Source organism: Peromyscus maniculatus, chromosome 13 (assembly GCF_049852395.1).
Source record: "Peromyscus maniculatus bairdii isolate BWxNUB_F1_BW_parent chromosome 13, HU_Pman_BW_mat_3.1, whole genome shotgun sequence".
In the NCBI taxonomy this organism is placed as follows: domain Eukaryota; kingdom Metazoa; phylum Chordata; class Mammalia; order Rodentia; family Cricetidae; genus Peromyscus; species Peromyscus maniculatus.
Genome location: NC_134864.1, coordinates 27512808 through 27532958, shown reverse-complemented (window position 1 = coordinate 27532958; position 20151 = coordinate 27512808). Strand labels below are relative to the sequence as shown.

General features: G+C 41.3%; 1 protein-coding gene across 1 annotated transcript in view; it reads right to left on the bottom strand.

Moving 5' to 3' along the window:
• The window catches only part of Akain1 (A-kinase anchor inhibitor 1), a 41380-nt gene extending 21310 nt beyond the window's left edge, over nucleotides 1-20070 (bottom strand). The window contains exon 1 of the mRNA XM_006989956.4: nucleotides 19970-20070. Within this exon, the coding sequence (XP_006990018.1) occupies nucleotides 19970-19985 (16 nt within the window). The 5' untranslated portion in view covers nucleotides 19986-20070. The remainder of the gene's footprint in view (nucleotides 1-19969) is intronic.
• Nucleotides 20071-20151: the final 81 nt, after the last annotated feature.

The following is a 20151-nucleotide window of genomic DNA, read 5'->3' as shown; positions in this document are numbered from 1 at the left end:
TAGTTACCAATTACAATGCATGAACTATACCCTTTGTATATATTGGCTCATTTAATATTCATTAAAGCTGTATTAAGTGCATATGAGATTCTATCCTGCAAAAATTTACTGGAGCAACATATCTCTTCTGTCCCATAGTCTTTCAAACTTTGCCACCTTTCAGTGTGGAGTTACTATCCTATCTCCTCGAATTTGCCTCAATTAATACAACGTAGTAGGACAGGACTTCCAAAGGTATATTATAAAAAGGTGACATATGGGCTTTCCCCCTTGGCTGCAGTCATCATGCAAGAGTTCCAGGCCATAAGGCAAGTAACATAAAGGGGTTGCAATCAGTTAAATTTTTACCTGACAGGCAATGTCAATCATGAGTCATCAAGTAAATGAACCTTTGATCAAACCTCTGACATCAAAGTCTTCCTGGCTATGGCAATCAGAGCAGAGCTGAGCTCTCTGCAAAGTCCACCCTCCAAATCAAAGGCTTGTGACCAGGGTGAATGGAGCCCTTAGCCACTGAGCTCCATGGTACTTTGTTCTGCAAAAGGAGGTAACTAGTGCAAAGCTACTTTCATTTCATCCCCATTTCACCCATGAGCCTGAGGCCAAGAATCTACTCTCTGGATTGTTAGAGACTCTAATGTCTTCACTTATCAAGCACTTATTGAAAGAATGATGAGTCCTTGTGATGATTCTCAGCACACTTCATCTAGCCATTTAAATCAATTAATACAAATGATGTCTTTTATGTGGTTTTTAATGTGGTCACATGTGTTTTACCAGCAAGAAATCATACTACCAAAGACTAAGATGGCTGATAACATTTTTAGAAAAAGTAAACAGAAACCCAATATCAGAAAAGAACTTGTTGCTTAGACTCTCCCATGTATACTTACTAAGAATACAAGAAATTAAAACTTTACTGTTGGGAGCAGCAATTTCTAGGAAGCCTGACTCACTTCTCTTCTAAGCCTCTATAAGACCCTCTCCAGAGAACATCTTCAGACTGAACATGGGATCCTGCCAAGAAGTGAAAGCATCACCATGGAAGAAAATGGTGGTATTGTCTAAATTGCACAAAGGCTGTCACTTGGGATGGATTCCTGAAAGATTGGTGGGTCCCAGATGTTGCCACTTCAAAATGGTGTGCGGGTGGAGGAGGGTGTTCTATAGTTCTTTTAAGAGAAAGACAAAAGGTAATCGTGAAAAATGATGAGTGAGTAATAAAATCTGCACAAAAATCAAACAAGAACATAAAAATGGGAATTAGTTGTTAACAGAAGCAGCATCCAGTTGCTCATGATAGTATATGCCTGTGTTCTTACTGCCTGGAAGGCTGAGGCTAGGGGATTGTGAGTTCAAGGCCAGCCTGTGAAACCCATAGGAGCTGACATCAATACCTGAGAATAGTATAGGGATTTTTTGATCAATTACGCAAGCTGAGTCTCTGATTGAGGTTAATAACCTAAAAGCAATTATATTTCAATTTTCTATGTGATGTATGGTCCATTATTTTAAATGTTTCTCTTTAAATCATGATTGAAATTTTATTAATAAGAAAGATTATTATCAATTCTGAAACTCGGCCATCTGAGGTTCAGAAAGACTAAGTGACTTCCCCCAAGTCAAATGGCAAGTAAGTAGAAAAACTGTGTTAAACTAAAATTCCCGATTCAAAGCTTTACTCCATATACTAACCCTGAGTGGTATGTTTAAAGTATGAAAACTCTGTATAATATTTTAGATAATAAGATATTGTAGCTTATATTTTAGATAGCTTATTCTCTGTCTATCTATCTATCTATCTATCTATCTATCTATCTATCTATCTATCTATCTATCTATCTGGAGTGTGTGTGTGTGTGTGTGTGTGTGTGTGTGTGTGTGTGTGTGTGTGTATCACCCTTCACAGCATTATAAAAGCCTTTGATCCATTCAATTCCTGGATTCTCAAAACAAAGTGAGACACCTAGCATATGTGATAACATTAATATTTATTTTCAAAGTGATGCATTATAGACTCTATAAACAATAAACATGCTGATTTAATTTAGCAAATAAATTGCTTCTAAGTTAGGTCATACAATAAAAATTTAAGCCTTGGACCTGACGGAAAATTGATCCAATAATCTACTTACCTCAGTTCTTTCCTTCTGTATTTGAAATTTGCAACAGTACACCATTCTGAAATATGAAACCAAGGCAAATATCCCTATTTCTCCATCTGTTCCAGTTTACTGGCTGAAGAAAAAGCACCAAACACTGCTCACGAGGGCACTGGACCAGCTATCCCTGAGTGGAGCTGTCATGCATGCAGTCTGATTCCTTCTCCAACTTCGATTCTGTCTCAGAGTCAACTCTGTGATCAAACAGCCAACCAAGAGACTACCGGTCCTAAGGTCCTTAGTACAAACCAGTGGCTCCCCACCAAGTGGCTCTGTGCTCCTGCATTCTGTATCTTTCCCCCTACAGTGAAGGACTGTGCTAGCTCAGGTCATGATGATTTGAATAAGAATGGCCCCCATAGGCTCATATATTAAAATGCTTAAGTCATCAGGGGTGGCACTAGTTAAGAAGGATTAGAAGGTGTGGCCTTGTTAGAGAAAATATGTCACTGGGGGTGGGCTTTGAATTTCAAAAGTCCAAGCCAGGCCCAGTGTCTCTCTCGTTTCCTGCTGCCCACAGATCCAGATGTAAAATTCTCAGCTATATCCCCAGTGCCATGTATGACTGCCTGATGTAATGCTTCCCACCATGATGATAATGGACTAAACCACTGAAACTGTAAACAAGCCCCAATTAAATGCTTTCTCTTGTAAGAGTTGCCATGCTCGTGGTGACTCTTCATAGCAATAGAAAGCCTAACTGTGACAAAGGTTTATCTTTAAGCCTAGGATGCAGCTAGAGTAGGCCATGCCCACTCTCCTGCTCCTTGGTGTGTGATTCTGGTTGTATGAATGTTTTAATAATCACAAGTTGGAAATTTCATCATAAGTAGGAGGGGCAAGACCATCCCTGGTGTCTAAAACGTGACAATCCTTAGAGCAACCACACAGAGTTTTTCTCTAGCTGGGACAGGGCCTCGGTACAAGCCATCTCTTAGTTTTCACTTGAATGGTAAGACAGAAAGATGAGCATCATGCACGTATCCAATAGGTGCCAGGTGGAACTTTACAAGAAACAGGATGGTGAGGAGTCCTGAAGCTCTCTGCCCACTGTGCTGCCCTTTGATACCTCTCCGCTGTACCGCCCGTTGCCTAGAGAGCCATTAGAAATGCTCACACTTAGGGCACACCCCTGGGATTTTTGTTTTACAGACCTGTGTTGGAATCAGATTCTCGGGTAATTTTAATGAGTTGTTAGCCCAGAAAACCCTGAGCCACAGCACAGATAGTGACTGGGTAAACTGGACATGGACTAAGAGATCAATTACCTGTGATTTAAGCAAACTCCTGACCTTTTCAAAGGTGGTGTGTGTGTGTGTGTGTGTGTGTGTGTGTGTGTGTGTGTGTGGTGTGTGAGAGAAAGAGAGTACAGGTGTGTGTGAGCATATTTGTGCGAGTGTGAATACAGGTGTGTGTGAGAGAGAGACAGAGAGAGAGAGACAGAGAGAGAGAGAAAGGGAGAGAGAGGGAAGGAGGGAGGGAGGGAGGGAGGGAGGGAGGGAGGGAGAATAGGTGTTTGTGAGTGTTTGTGGGTAGGTGGAGTCACATGTCATATGTGGAGATAGAGGACAACCTCTAGTATCATCCTCAGGAAGAGGATTCACCTAGTTAGACACAGGTTCTCTCACTGACCTAAAGGTTACTGGTTAGATGAGGCAAAGAGCCCCAGGGCTCCTTTTGTCTCTACCTCCTCAGCACTGGTATCACAAACGTGCCACTATATCTGACTTTTTGACATGAGTTCTAAGGATCAAACCCAGGTCCTTGTGTGTATAATGTAATCACTTTACTCACTGAGCCATCCACCCACAGATACCCTTAAGATATTTTTATGCTATGTTTCTTGGGTTTTTTTTCTCCTACTTTTTGGTGAAAGCACACCTCAGCTTTAGAAATGAAGGAAAAACTGTGTCTGCCTTTAAAGGTGCCTCTTTAAAGGGAGCATAGGGTGCTTTTGTCCTGCCCTGGTAGTAGCAATTGTCAGTGAAGGAAAATGACCTCTATCTGAGCCAGAATGAGGAGGCAGATCAAACATGCCTGCTCCAATTAGAGAGCCTCCCCTGCTCTACAAGACTTATCTCCTTCTTGAGGATGTCTTTATGACCATTCAAAGGTGTCAGTGACCATTTCTTGGGGCTGGGTTGTGTCTCACTGGTAAAGTGCCCTTTTCTTGCATGCACAAAGCCCTAGATTCAATCTGTAATATCCCTTATTCAAACATAGTACAGTTCTTCATAGGGCACATCTATGTACCTACACAGACATGGAAAAGTACTCTTTGCCATCGTCCCCCATCTTTCCATCCCCCATTCTAGCATTCATAAATGGTGCCCAGCTGTGATAAAAGGCCACAGAAGAGAAGAGAATCTTCTGGATCTCACATCTCTTCCCATTCCTCCAGAACTACCCTCTCAAAGGGAACTGGGCCCAAGGCAAGTCAGTTGTCACTCAACAGAATTAAACCATTCTTCCCTTGATCTCCCTTTACCTTTTTACCTTCAAACACGGAATTCTAATCGTTAATGTCCTTTGTATTAATATTCCACTATTCACTGCCTAGTAGACTGTAGGATTCATAGAATAAGCAGTTTACTGAATAAATAGTGAAATTATCAAAAGGCATGCCGATGTATACACATAATACCACAGACCTATTTGGGCCTCCCTGATAGTCTAGCTCTATTCCCACCATGGTAGCTATTTTTTTTCCTTCCAGACAGCTGCATGTGACCCTCACTGACAGGTCCAGCCCTGTATAAGATGTGGAGGACCTTCCCCCACTATTCCCAGGGTATTCTTGAGGAGAGAGGAATAAGAAAATATGAGGTAGAATGATAGGCCTAGTTGCTGAGAGGAAAGACAGAAACACAGGATAGCTTTGAAAGAACCTGGATCAATACCTGACAGCCCAGATTTTATTCAAAAGGCCTTTTTATAGCAATGCTGAGGGGTAAGGCAAAAGACCTCCCCCTTGCTAGATACAGCCAAGTGCCAACACTTCCAGACTCCTGGTAACCACACCCATGGTCAAATCATCCCCTTATGCAGTCCTGCTGGGTAAAGCAAGCTCAGATTCTCTGACCTTGAGTAATTTCAGCCTCCACAATAAGGCAGTCGGAACAGAGGTTATAATCTAGTCTTTTTGATCAATTCCGTTGCCTGCAACTAGCATTGGGCTCCAGGCATGAACAAAATAAATAGCAAGGTGAATGAAGCTTTAAAGTCTGACCTCTTTGATGCAAGTTCTTTTTAGAGTAAAATAACTGCTCTTTATTCACTTTTATATCATGGCTTCATCATCTGGTAAAATAATATATTCTGAGCTGCCGAGGATTTCAGTCTAAACTCCGGGTTAGGGTGATTAAAACCTCACTGATGACACTGCAGTGAGTATTTGATTTTATTTATGAAAATGTACAATGAAAATAGAGAGGGCTTGGTGCGGTGATGCACATCTTTAATGAGTGCATCTAGAAAGACTTGGGAGGAAGGATGCTGGATCTCTGAGTGTGAGGTCAGCGTGACCTACATTGCAAGTTCCGGGGCTACATGATAAGACTTAGTCTAAAAGAAGAGGAAGGAGAGAAACGCAAAGATTACCAAAGAATGTTATAAATAAATCCTAAGGAGACAAAAATATCATCTTCTCTCATGCAACCCAAGATGCGGGTTACACAGAGGTAACCTATCCAAATACCAAACAGACCACCATATTCTCCCAGGAATCAAGACTGACTCGAATTTGAGTTTATTTCTCAAGAAACGTAAGGACTAGTTGTCTAAGTTTGTGGGGAAAAAATACATTTTAAAGAGAATTGGAGAAATCATTTCACTTTCATCTACTTATTTCAGCAAATAAATCAACTGCAACCATTGTGAATGTAGACAGTCTGGCAGCCACAGGTTAAAGGACGTTGTGGTTTGGCATCTCCTTATTTAAAGTTATCCTTGTTGTAGAGACCCATGCAATACATTTGGCACATGACAGGCTTTCCCACAAATTCTAGTTCCCTGCTTTGTGCTCTTTTCCTCTTTCCTGAGAAGGAAAGTGCTAAGCCTGTAAGCATGCTGCCAGTGGTCATCTAGACCAAAAACAGGAGAGGAAGACTCAACCATGTAGCAAGTCAATGTTTCCAAACGTTGATCCTCTTCAAACTCCTAGAGAAAGCTGTGTGATTGTCTCACCAAGAATACTGTAGCTTTTTCTTCCTAGGAGCATTCACATTGTGCCAAAGATGAGGTTCAAAGAACACTACCTAAGAATGTGTGAACAGCTAGGACATAAAGTATGGGAAATGCGTTCTCAAACAGATCAGTGGATACTGAAGGGGGAACGGTGCCTTGATATACAAGTTTGGCGTAACTTGATATGAATATTAGAGACATGGGGTATGGTGTTCTCGTCGGAATAGCATCTCCCTGTGCTGCTGCTGCTGCTCAGTATTCTTAAGGGTTTGTCTCTGTACCTAAACACAGTCCTCTTTTAAATTTAGATAAGATCAGAATTATTCAGATCAGCAAGATGGCCATCTGCTTTCAAGCATGCAGCTGCTAGCCTTTAAACAGCAGCTTTTCATGATTCATAACTTATTCATCCCAAGATGCACTCAGACATCTGCTTTATCATCAGTTCAGCTTGGTGAAGCATTTTGTTTTAAAGTTTCATAACCTCTACCCAGGTAAGTGAGTTTTATTCCACAGAAAGAGTCGACGGTAGCTCCCCAAGATTGATAAAAATCCAACTCCTAGACATTCTTCTCTGAAATAACAAGACAACAGCAATAGATCATATTTACTCTATTGTCCCCCAGTTTTACTAACATGCATGGTTGGTAGTGTATTAATCAGGCTCAACTCACTCCATCAGTGTGCATTTCCATCTCCTTGTGTTTGGAGGTTTTGGACCCTTTCCTCTAGATGCCCAAAAAATGTATGATAGGTTACTGTGAATTACAGATCTGTGGAACACCAGAATATAGTCTTTCTTTTGGTGTCTATTATCTCACCCCCCTTATCTACCACTCCTTTCTTCTAGTAGTCACTGTTTTAACTTAGATCAGCATTATTTAGCTTCTGTATACAACAGAAATAATGATATAAGTTGATCCTATATCATTTCTATTTTGAATAGTTGACACATTAACTTTATTTTCATCGCTGCTCTGGAAAATACATTTTATGATATTTATTTATGAGAAAATAAACAAGACTAAATAGTCTACCCAATGACGCTAAGCACAGAGATGGCAGAAATGTATTGTTGAAAACCAGATACGTCTATTCTCAAATTCAAACTTCTACAACAAGCAACAGATCTTCCTATTGCAATTCCCATGGAGCAGGTGGAATGTTTTAATCAGATTTGTAGTATAAGGACAAATACACTGAGCCTTAGGCCATTCATCCCCAGTCTTGGAAAGCTGCAAGTGGCTCTTGGTTCATGGGAATGCCCTGTGTACATTGATTGAATCTGTTTACTTTGTTGAACAGCTTAGACAGTCTTGGCTACCCATTTTCTCTCCCTTATTGAGAGCAGCAGCTGGGGAGATGAGGAATCCAGGAAGTGAGCAAAGACAGTCTTCTATGAGATCTGAAAGTGGATATCCTGTCTATTCAAACTTGGAAGGAGTGTTTAATACAGGGAAGATCCTCTCTGAAGAAAACCAACTGTGTCAAGTAATGGCCAGTGAAATGACTCAGCAGGTAAAAGTACTTGCCAGTAAGTTGATGACCTGAATTTGATCCTCAGAGCCCATGTGGCAGAGGGAGAGAACTGAATACCTTGGTGTGTGAGGCCACACACATGTGCATGCACACACACACACACACACACACACACACACACACACACACGCACACACGCACACACACGCACTCAGAATAAATAATATAAATTCAAGACATTGTGCAAAGTGACTGCTGTCTCCTACCTATTCCATAACCAGGCTATGTGAGAAAGCAAAGTAGACCCACATTCAGGTCTTGGTTCTGTGATCTAAAATTGCTCAGGCTTCTGAGCCTGGCATTTGTCATCTGAAGTAAATGAGAATAATGAACTCTTCTGTTCCATCATTTAAGTAATTAATATGTGGAAGGCAGCTGAGAGGCATTAAATGCTGACAACAGTACATTGGGTAAACACGACAAAAAATATTATGTCAGGATAGTTTTGTTTTAAGAGGAGAAAGTGTTCATGAAGACAAAGACTAGAAATTACATATAAAATGTTAATATCTATTTTATACGATGGTGATGCTCATTTTCTTTGTTTTGGTTAGCTAAAATTATAGCAACGCAAATTTTCAAATGACTAAATAGAATTTAAGTGATAATGGGGAAGTAGAAAACATGGTAATTATAGAAGAAAGACATCTAGGCAGTTAGTAATTGATTTAACTCACCTTTAAGATAGTACATCTGATTAAAACAAAACCAATAATTCCCTGTGCCCAAGATGCCCACACTGAATATGGGAAAAAGCTAATTACAAGTAGAATGAAGCCAGGCATGGTAGTGATGGTAGTGCATACCTCTAATCCTACCACTCAGATGGGAGACTGAGGCAGGAGGATCTCAACTTTGACACCAGCCTAGGTTGTGTTGAAACCCTGCTTCATCCCCTGCCCCCCCCCCAAAAAAAACCCAGTAAGTCAAAGAACGAAAAATTACAGTTAATTCTCATTATTGACAATTCCAACTATGGGAAGCCGTGCAAACAATGAATTATCAATTATGTGACCATAGCTCTAAAGGGAAACACAGGACATCCTCTGACCCTCTATGGCATTTTGTCAACTAATCAATGCATAACCTTGATTTGTGCTTTTATTCTCAAAGGCACAGTGTTTGGCATGTGTGATCTGCTCGTTGACATTGAGCTCACACAGCAGCACTGCACGTAGACCTGGAATGGAGCTCCTGTAAAATGCATCTGTAAGTTAACAAACACCATACTCCATCTAAACAGAATGTTCAGGGCCATTTAGACCCTGATATCACCAAGCAAAAGTCCAGCGATGAGGAAGGGTACAACAGTGGGAGAGTTGAAAAGCTAGGGACCTCAACCTCAGCTAGTAAGAGCCATGTCAGGTGACCCAACTCTGTCACCACTTACATATACCTGGTCATTATCTTAGGAGTCACAGATAGATTTTTAGTAAGTAGACAAATCTCCACAAATAACGAAAGGCCACAGTCTTGTGCAACCACTGAAGCAAAGAAATGTGGATTCATTGTTTGTCAAAATAGACTTCAGAACAAGAGGAGACTGGGTTTACTTTAGTGGTACAGCCTCTAGTAGGTTGATTGTGCTCGTGTGAATGGCCACACACTCCAGTATATATAAGTAGTACAAATTGGAGTTGATAGTTTTTTTTAAATATATGTAATATTAAGGACCCAAATTAGGTGGGTATGGAATGGGTGGGTGGATCTTGAAGGAGTTGAGGGAGGGGTGAATATGATCAAAAGACAATGTATTGTAGGCAATTCTCAAAGAATTAATTAAAATGCTAAAAATTTAAATTCAAGTTTAAAAGAAGAGAGAAGTGGACCAGAGAGGTGGCTCTGCAGTTAAGAGGACTTACAGCTTTGACAGAGTTCAGGGGAATTGATTCCCAGCACCCACGTGGCAGCTAATTTTCTATAACTACAGTCCCAAGGGATCCAATGCCCTCTCCTGAACTCCATGGGCATACACATAAGTGATGCACATACACACAAGCAGGCAAAATATTCATACACATAAAATAAAAGTAAGTAAATCTCTTTTTTTAAAAGAGAAATACAACTTTTAAGGTGGAAAAAAATCCACAATTTTTGTGATAGGTGCTTTTGTCCTGGTGATGAGGAGATCAAGCAGACTCAGCATCAGATAGGACCAGGATGGACCTGATGAGCACTCACTGTGTCACATGACCACCATACAACAACCCACCCCCACAGAGCAAAGTATGCTTCCTGTCAAGTGCATGTGAAACATTCTCTGAAATAAAATACATTGTGGGTCATGAACATTTCAGCAAACTTTCACCACTGAAACAAAATTTATTTCTAGTTTAATAATAGGACTAAACTAGAAATCAAAAGCAAGAAGAAATTAGAGACTCCTGCAATAAATGGAAATTAAGCAGTTGTTCCCACAGGCCCTAAAATGGCAAACAGATTCTATGTGCTTCCTCTGAAAACACAAATGACAATTTTTTACCTAGCTACAAAAATCACTTCTGAAATATATGGGGCCATAAAACCTGAGCTCTGTAGCCTGATTTGCTGATTACTTCATGTCCTGTTGCAGAAACTTTCTGGTTTTGCTTTTGTTGCTTTTGGATTTTTTGGGCCATATCCAAGGAGTGTTTGCTTCACCTGGTGATCACACTGTTTTAATAGCAATAGTTTTATAATGTGCTTAAAAGTCTGATACTGTCATGCATGACCTTATGCTTAGACCTTCTTTGCTAGCTGACCTGACAAATGCTAGACACTCTTGGGTGAAAAAGCATAGGTTTACCACCACAACTGAGTAAAAACAACTTTAAAAAACCTGAAAATAGATCATAGACATAACATTATAAAACTCATGGAGGAAACTTGGGAGAAAAAAATCTTGAAAACTTTGAATTAGGCAAAAGTTCTTATATATGTCATGAAATATAGCCTATTAAAATCCATTAACTCCACTAAAATTAAAAACTAAAGTTTGAAAATAGTGTTGAAAAAATGAAAAACTCAGCAGCAAATTATCACGTATCTGACAGCAGACTATATAAGGAAATCCTCAAATCCAATATCAAGGATGCAAACATTCTCCTAAAAGATTGACAAAATATTTAAACAGATACATCAAGAAAGTAGAGAGTTGGCAAATAAGCTCTTGAAAAGATGATCCATGAATGGGCAGGAAAAAAAAAAATAGTTCAACAGAAAAAGATGCTGGCCCCAGAGCCAGACAACCTGAGTTCAGTCCCCAGGCCCCACATGGTAAAAGGAGAAAATTAACACAACCCAGTCCTGCAAGTTATCTTCTGACCTTCATTTGTGTGCTGTGATGTGCATATGTGCACATACACACACATGCACGCACACACACACACACACACACATACATATACGCATACACTAAAAAAATAAATAAATGCAAAAAAAATATTTTAAAGGACCACAATCATTAATGCAAATTGAATCATGCTGTACACAATTGCATGTCTATCAGAATGGCGAGAGTGAGGATTATGGAGACTGCTAACAGGTTGATGGTGGCCTTGAAAACAAACTAGTTTTCTAGAGAACAACTGAGGTGTAACTTCCTAGAAGCCCCAGCAGTCACAAGCCTGGAGCATTTGCCTCAAACAAATTAAAATCCAGGCTTGTACACAAACACATGCAAGTATTTAATACAACCTTATTCATTATTGCTCTAAACTGGAAATAGCCTAAATGTCTTTCAGTGGGGAAAGCATAAGTCATTTTAGATACATCCAAACAGTGGGAGACTCCCACAGATCTTTTGTGATGGAACTGGTGTCCTTCATGAAGGCACACCTCCCATGCTCTGCCATGTGAAGTCACAGTGAGAAGAAGTCTGTCTGCTGGGGATCTGCCATACTCAATCTGCCACACTTTGGTCTTAGACTCCCTAGTCTCTGAATCTATGGGAAATGAACTTCCAGTGTTTATAAGCCATACAGTCTGTGGTATTTTGTTGGTGTGGCATCAATGGCTATGACCCAATGTGATTCCATTTGTATGACATTCTGAACAAAGTAAATGGTTAGGGATAGAAAACAGATCTGTGAGTAACATGGGGAAGGATAAAGGAAAGGCTTTGACTGAAAAGGGTAACAAGAGAAGAAAACTTTACTGTATAGAAGGTATTCTGTGGTGATCACATGAGTCTATGCATGTTTTTAAACTCATTGAACCATATACAAAAAATCAAATGTAGTATATGTTAATTTTAAAGAAATGAATACATTTTTAAAAGACAACACTAACAGAAAAGAATTTGCAAAGCTGGCAGATCATAAACCTGACAGTTAAGACAGTGTACTACATAGTTTATTCATCACTTTCTTTGAATTAATAGATTTATATAAATGTATAAAGGCTATAGCTACCTTGTAATAAATATTTTCTTTTTTCCAGACATTTTTTCTTTATTTTTTTATTATTTTATTTTATTTTACAATACTATTCAGTTCTACATAACAGCCACAGATTCCCTTGTTCTCCCCCTTCCTGCCCCCCTCCCCTTCCCCCCAGCCCACCCCCCATTCCCACCTCCTCCAGAGCAAGGCCTCCCCCAAGGACTGAGATCGACCTGATAGACTCAGTCCAGGCAGGTCCAGTCCCCTCCTCCCAGATTGAGCCAAGCATCCCTGCATAAGTCCCAGGTTTCAAACAGCTAACTCATGCAATGAACCCAGGACCTGGTACCACTGCCTAGATGCCTCCCAAACAGATCAAGCCAATCAACTGTCTCACCTACTCAGAGGGCCTGATCCAGTTGGGGGCCCCTCAGCCTTTGGTTCATAGTTCATGTGTTTCCATTCGTTTGGCTATTTGTCCCTGTGCTTTATCCAACCTTGGTTTCAACAATTCTCGCTCATACTTGATCACTGTCTTTAGAAATACTTGTGTTTTTTAAATGCTCTCCAAACTAAGCTTAGACGTCAGTGTCTGCCTACCTAATTACTTGCAATTACACCTCTTTATGTCCTCATGAAATCCTCATTATTATACCTCACCTCATTTGTATGCAAGAGAAAAGACCTTTTTGTTGGCACAGGATCTAACTTGAAGTAATTCCAAGCAAGTCAAGCATATATTAGGCCCGTCCACCAGAAAGGTGAGTTAATTCTTGAAGTATATGGTACTCACTGGCGAAGCAGTGTGGAACCAGAGATAAGGGAATTTCTGTCCTCACTCCCATCCCGTTTTCCATTCCTCATTAGATTACTCTGATTTGGGTATTTTTTTTTCTTTTTTTTAATCAAGGCAACATGGCAGTGAAGAGACTTGAGTTTGTGAGTACACCTTCTTTTTCCATCCTGGAATTCAGCCAAGAAATACACTCTGCTGCCATTTTGCCAACTTTAATACAATTGGCCAGTGGTCTCACGTCCCTCTTTCATGTTGGCTTTGTCTATAAATAGACAAGAACACTGTGATACCTATTGTGGAATAATCTTTTTGAACACTGCGAAGATGTGCCTTTGCCAAGGTACCTTCTGATTGGTTTAATGAAAAGCTAAATGGCCATTAGCTAGGCAGGAAATATAGGCAGGAGAGCCAGACAGAGAGAACCCTGGGAAGAAGAGTCACCAGCCAAATAGAGAGAAAGCACATGGACTTTAAAATGTAAAGGTAGCTGAGCAACATAAAAGGACATAGATTTAAAAAATATGGGTTAAGTTATAAGAACTAGTGAAAACTGGGCGGTGGTGGCGCACGCCTTCAATCCCAGCACTCGGGAGGCAGAGGCAGGCAGATCTCTGTGAATTCGAGGCCAGCTTGGGCTACAAAGCAAGTTCCAGGAAAGGCACAAAGCTACACAGAGAAACCCTGTCTCAAAAAAAAAAAAAAAAAAAAAGAACTAGTGAAAAGCAAGCCTAAGCTGTCAGCCTAGCTTTCATAATTAATAAGAAGTCTCTATGTGCTTAAAAAAAGGATCTAAACACACAAAAATGGAGCCAATGCAGCTTCCTAGTCTCATGTTTCTCATACCAGCCATGGTACAGAGACAGGCTCCAGGCAGCTGTCTGCCTGCTTGACCCACCAATGTGCCATGAGCTAAGTCGAATGGTGGCTTTAAGGTTTTGCTCATGCGGACAGAGAAGGTTACAGATACACAGTAAAGCATGTTCAGATGGAAAACACTTCTAAACAGGTTATAGTGTGTTTCAAAATGTACATAGGCTTAAGAAAGAAAAAAAGGGGTATGGACAGTCATAGAAAAATAGTTTAAAAATAATAAGGTCTTTAAAGAAAGAGTAAGTGAAAAAATAAGTCATATAAAGATGGGAAATACACAGGGAGTCTGGATCGTGTATACTATTGTGTTGTCGTTAAATTTTTTGAATGCTGATGAACAAATGATAGCTACTGAGAGACACTGGATTATGGAAACTGCTAAATTAAATCAACCTATATATTTTTAAAATGTCTTAACTTCAAAATGAAAGTCAAATAATATGTTACATTGTAGAAGAGGTTATGCTTTTGTTTCCACAGAAAAGAAAAGGCTTTGGATTCATCCAGGCTAAAGAGAATCAGATTTGATCGATAGCAAGACCTCCTAAGAATTATGGCTACAGACATAAAGAAATAAACCAAGAAAAACTACAAGACAGGTGATGTATATTTTACCTGCTCAAACATAAAACAAAAATCATGCTGACCTATGTACAACACACAATCTATACTTGTGTTAATGCAGATATGTGTGTTACCTTTGAAAGTTTATGTGTTTTCAGAACAAGGGGACCAGATACAAATGAAAATGGGTGGCCCAGATAATCCAGCCTCTCAGAGTGCCTCTATTGCAGTTTCCTCAGAGTTCTGCATCCAGAACAGCTTCAAGGCTGCTGACTAAGATGATTCAGCCTCACAGACTCCTCCAGCCTGGACTTCAGATAAGCTCTACACTTTCCTATCACACAGGAACTGGACAACAAATAATACAGCTAACTCTACCAGGACTTGACCATTATCCCAATTTTCCAAGGGTTTCTTAAGATTCCAATGCCCCCAGACAACAGGAAGCAATCTAGAGAACATGATGCTCACATTCCCAAAAGGTATGGGATTTTGGTTATTTGATGGGTTATAGATATTTGCCATCCTTTGGGGGGTTTGGTTACAAGTTGTTATTAGTCATGTTCGGAAAAAAGCTAAACAAAGGAGTTCTATTCCAGGATCTCTTTCTGAAGGAAAAAAGAGATATAATATAGAAATGATGAGATAAAAGGGTAAATTGTTAAGTCTACTTTTAAACAACTACTAGTCCCAAATATTTTACATTGACATAGATTTTGTTATATTGATACAAATTTAAGGTTATTTTTGTTATATTGTATGTATGTTTCTATTCTTGTTTAAGATACATCTCATTTAAAAAGATTACATGTCTGCCTCCCACTGCAGGTGGATCTCTGTGAGTTCAAGGCCAGCCTGGTCTCCAAAGTGAGTTCCAGGAAAGGCACAAAGCTACACAGAGAAACCTTGTCTCAAAAAAAAAAAAAAGATTATGTGAAGTTTTAATCTTTGAAAGCTATTTAGGATAATACAGGCTAGTAGTCATCTGTAACTATCAAACTTATAGTCATGTTAGGTATGTTTTTAAGGTCATACAGAGATATGTTTTAGATAGGTGATTTTCAAAGACCTGAAGAACATGACATTTAAAATGTTTTAATAACATAAGGCTTTTCATGACAGTGAGACAAATCTGCTCCAGGCAGCACCAATTTACTTCAAAAAGGATGATGGGCATTGAAGAACCTCCATATGGAGTTTGCTTTCTTTGTGGCAAAAGCTAGCCATTTGGGTAAGAAACTGCCCTTGCCTCGACTACTGACAGTATGCAATCCAAACTGGATCAGCAGGACACAAAAGGAGGTAACTGCTGAACTTTGCCAAGACAGGGTAGGACAATCCTTCAAAAGTTCCTACTTCACAGAAAAGTCTGTCAGATGTTATAGGCCTGTAGGCTGAAGATTGGGTGCCCCAGTGTTGCAGAGGAACCTTGGGTGACTATCCAGGCAGCCAGATGTCTGTCATTTCTATAGATTTGAAAGTGGCTTGCACTGAACTTCCTGTTGACTTAGGTGATATTATATCCTTCTGGTGTCTTTGATAGAATTTAAGACTAGATAATCATAGTTATAGTTTTCCTCAGTTATGATAGAAGGTAAATTAGGTAAAGCGCTTTGGACTCATCAAGATAGAATAAATAATAGAGTGTTTTCTGCAAATATGCCAATACAAATGGACTGGACATTATAAATGTAATTCTTACCTGATAATTGTTCTTATTATATATAGTTTTACTGTCTTAAAGTTAGATCCTTTCCTTTATATTTAGACAAAAAGGGGGAAATGCTGTGGAATAATCTTTTTGTACACTGTAAAGATGTGTCTTTGCCAAAGCGCCGTCTGATTGGTTTGATAAAAAGCTAGATGGTCATTAGCTAGGCAGGAGAGCCAGACAGAGAGAACTCTGGGAAGAAGAAGGGCAGAGTCACAAGTGAAATGGAGAGGAAACAGAATGGGCTTTACAAAGTAAAGGTAACAGACATGTAAAAGGATGTAGATGAAAAGATGTGGGTTAATTTAAGTTATAAGAACTAGTGAAAAAACAAGCCTAAACTATCAGCCAAGCTTTCATAATTAATAAGAAGTCTCCATGTGGTTATTTGAGAGCCGGCAGGCAGGACAGAAAAATCCACCTACAGATACCCCCATTCCAAACTCCTGAGACACCACATGGGAAGTCCAGATATCATACAGTGCTTTTTCACCTCCTAAACGGTAGCTATTGCTATGCTCACAGACAGGTGATGTGGGTCAATTACATTACAAATGGAAATCCAAGTATGTCTCCATGTTGGTTTATCAGCATCTTCCCTTGGGGCCTGGTCATTCACACTTGTGAAGCTTTTCACATTTCTTCGGAAATACTTTGCCTTCAGTTCAAAGAGAGAGCAACAGGATGAGTGGGGGAAAGCATCACAAGGCTTTTGTTTTTCCCATGTGACCCAATTTGGCTTTAATCTCTGTTGAGGGTATAACCATCAGTCCTAGCGGAGAACTCGATAGGTCTTGTTGCTCCTTCAACTGCTAACTTTGTGAAAGTACCATACAAGGTGCACGAAATGAGTAAATTGGCTTCAGATGCAAATCCTTAAAAAAAAAAAAGTAGCCATGACCCCTTACCTTGGAGAATTTTAAAATAGTTTGCACAAAATTAAAATCCTTGTAAGTTGCAATGTCTATAAATCGTGTAAGAGAAAGGAACTATGTGGGATTTATTTTTCTGTCCTAATCAAACTGAGAAAAACGACTCAAGGCTCTTGCCCAACAAAAGCCTTATTTCTCCCAGAGCATGGACACCAAGACATGAAAATGCCTGTGTGTTTTATAGCAAATGGCAAGGATAACTTCTAATTAAGGTCATCTAAAGCTTCATTCTGGTGCTTCCCCATTCCACCGCATTTCTAGACGGCGAGTGGCTCTGCTCTTCACCTTTGCCTCTGAGGTGAGCAGAGAGCCACGTAAACACAGGTCAACCTACAGAACCAAGGCCCGAGCTAGAACCCATGGTGCCATTTACTTCTGTGAAAACTCAGGAAGAACACTAGACACACTGGCCCAATTTTATGATTAGCTGGTTGTTAATTTTTGAGTCGTCTCCTTTGCGTTTTAGGGTAGCTTGGAGGAATGCGATGGGAAAGCATTCCCCTTAACTTAGGGGGGAAAAAGTGTAGAGTCTCAGTTTATAGTGATTTGGAAGGCTAATAGACTGAAATGAGAATACAATAGTGAAATTTTAATGGAGTTTTTTAAAAAAATCACTCTTCTGGATTTCTTTCAGAATGATGTCACCACAGGGGTTTGCAAACACAGGGGCAGTAAACACAATGGTGGGTGCTTATCATTTTCAAGAAAACCTCAAAATTGGGGGAAAGGGAGACAAAAGAAACATGTCACAGGTTTCTGTACCTGTCCTATTCAGGTCAGTTTCTGAAAGTGTCTTGGCAGATATGAATCATCGAAATTTCCTCCACAGAGATAAACAGGAACTACAAACTTTAAAGTTCAATGGGAAGGCAACGCCTGTTCAAATTGTGAGTTGCTGGAACCCAGACTGCCCCTCCAGAAAAGTCTATCGTTGATTACCCTGCCCTCCACCCCTTCATTTGTAGGGGAAATGTCTGGATAAAATCCCACGACAATCATAGCACTAGACACAGCTCCACCTCCACCTCTGTAAGGGGGGCGGGTGCCAGGAGGACTTCAAAGACTTGGCAAAATAGGCAGAAGCTGAAGCCAAACAACCCCAGCTCAGCCTGGCAAGACTGTCTGGAATCAGCCTCCATGCAAGTGGTAAAGTCGGGGCGATACTGCTCACTTCGCAGGGTGACGGAAGTCAGGCTGAGCTGCCAGCAAGGAAGCCGCTAAGTGTTTTCTGAGGTTGGAACTGGAAAGATGCTGCTTTCCAATTCACTGCCCCTGGGCTGGCTGCCTGGCTGTCCACCACAAACTGGACCTCCACTGCACTTCCCTTGAGTTTTCTGCTTTGGGCAGGAGAAGGATTCTTGGGCATTCCTCTAAGGCAGTGGTTCTCAACCTTTTTAAATGCAGTGACCCTTTAATACAGCTCATGTTGTGGTGACCCCCAACCATAAAATTATTTTCATTGCTACTACATAACTGTAATTTTGCTACTGTTATAAATAGTAATGTAAATATATGATATGCAGGATATCTAATATGTGACCCCTGTGAAAGGGTCGTGTGACCCACAATTGGGTCGTGACCCGCAGGTTGAGAACTAATGCTCTTTAAACATCACTACCTGTGGTAACTTGGAGCTGACAGAAGCTCGATCCTGTCTCTTGAGCTAGTTTTTAGGGGATATGGGGAGGGTCACTGACAGATGGACAGCTTCCTCTTCCTTCATTTCAGCGATTATTTTTTAAAGCTAGATCCAATCCTTTCCTTTTAGAAATGCTTTATTTTTCCTCTCTAGTGTCTGGTTCCCTAGCCAGGACATAGCCAAACCTGTTTCTCAAATTAAAGACACCTAACAAACCTATAGAGTGCTAACTCCTGTGTGTTTCCTGCTGCCTGTTGTCCACCTCCCTTAAATAAATATTAAAAAAAAAAACAGCCTTAAAAATAAAATAAATCAATAATAATAAAGAAGGGGAGAGGAGAGCCGGGGGAGGGGGGGAGGCGAGAGAAGGTTAAAAAGGGGAAAGATAAAAATAGAGACAGACAGACAGACGAACTTTGGATCTAGAAATGTCAACTCTGACCGCGGTCCAGGTTTCAGCTTTCACTTAGATCCCTCATTCTGCCCCCAACACACACACACACACACACACACACACACACACACACACACACACACACACACACACTGGTAAACCCACCAACCTCAGATAAATCTGACGCTTCGTCAACTTGTAGCCTCTAACAGCAGCGAAAGGACCCAGGTCCTTCGCCACCTGCCCCCCAAAGACACTGCAAGAGTCCGCGGCGCCGCAGTAACCGCCTCCTGCTGCAGTCCGGACAGAGTTTCAGATCAAAATCCTTCCTTCGGGCTAGCGCTCCTCTGCCCCTCGCCCCGCTCGCATAGCTTCGACCTCCTTCCCGGGAGGCCCGGGAGGAAGCAGGTCACTTTGCGGCTTCTGAGGACGGGTGGAGAAGCAGCGACAGAGACTCCCACCGAAGGAGCCCAAGCCGAGTACCCTTCGCCCCACTCCCCGCCCGCACCCCCGCTCAGGTCTGGTGCTGCTGGCGAAGGGGGCCACTTGCCAAGGTGCCGGTGCTCACTCGGGGTGTGGGGATTCAGGCGGGACGGTGAGGAGGAAAGGCTCGGGGGGCGGGGGGTGGTTGACGGGGAACAGATGGGTCAGGTGAGGGGAGTGGGCGACCCGGCGCTCTCCAGCTCCTGGCCATCGCAACTCCGAAGCGCGCAGATGGACCTTGCCGTCTGAAAGGCCTTTCCTCCCTGGGCGCTCGCCTCCCTCCCGCCCCGCTCCCCGCCTAGACGTCTGCGGGAAAAGAAGGTGCAAGAGTACCTGGAGCGAATACCATGACTTCCTTCAGCCGCTACGCTCCTGGGTTCAGAGAGGTGGGTGAGCCAGAAGGCGGGAGCCGCCCGGAGATGGGGATCCGCGAGCGGACCGGAGCAGGCGGGCGCGCGGGCCGCGGGCGGGACGGTCAGCACCTCGGACAGCTCCACGCGCGCGGTCCCGGGCTG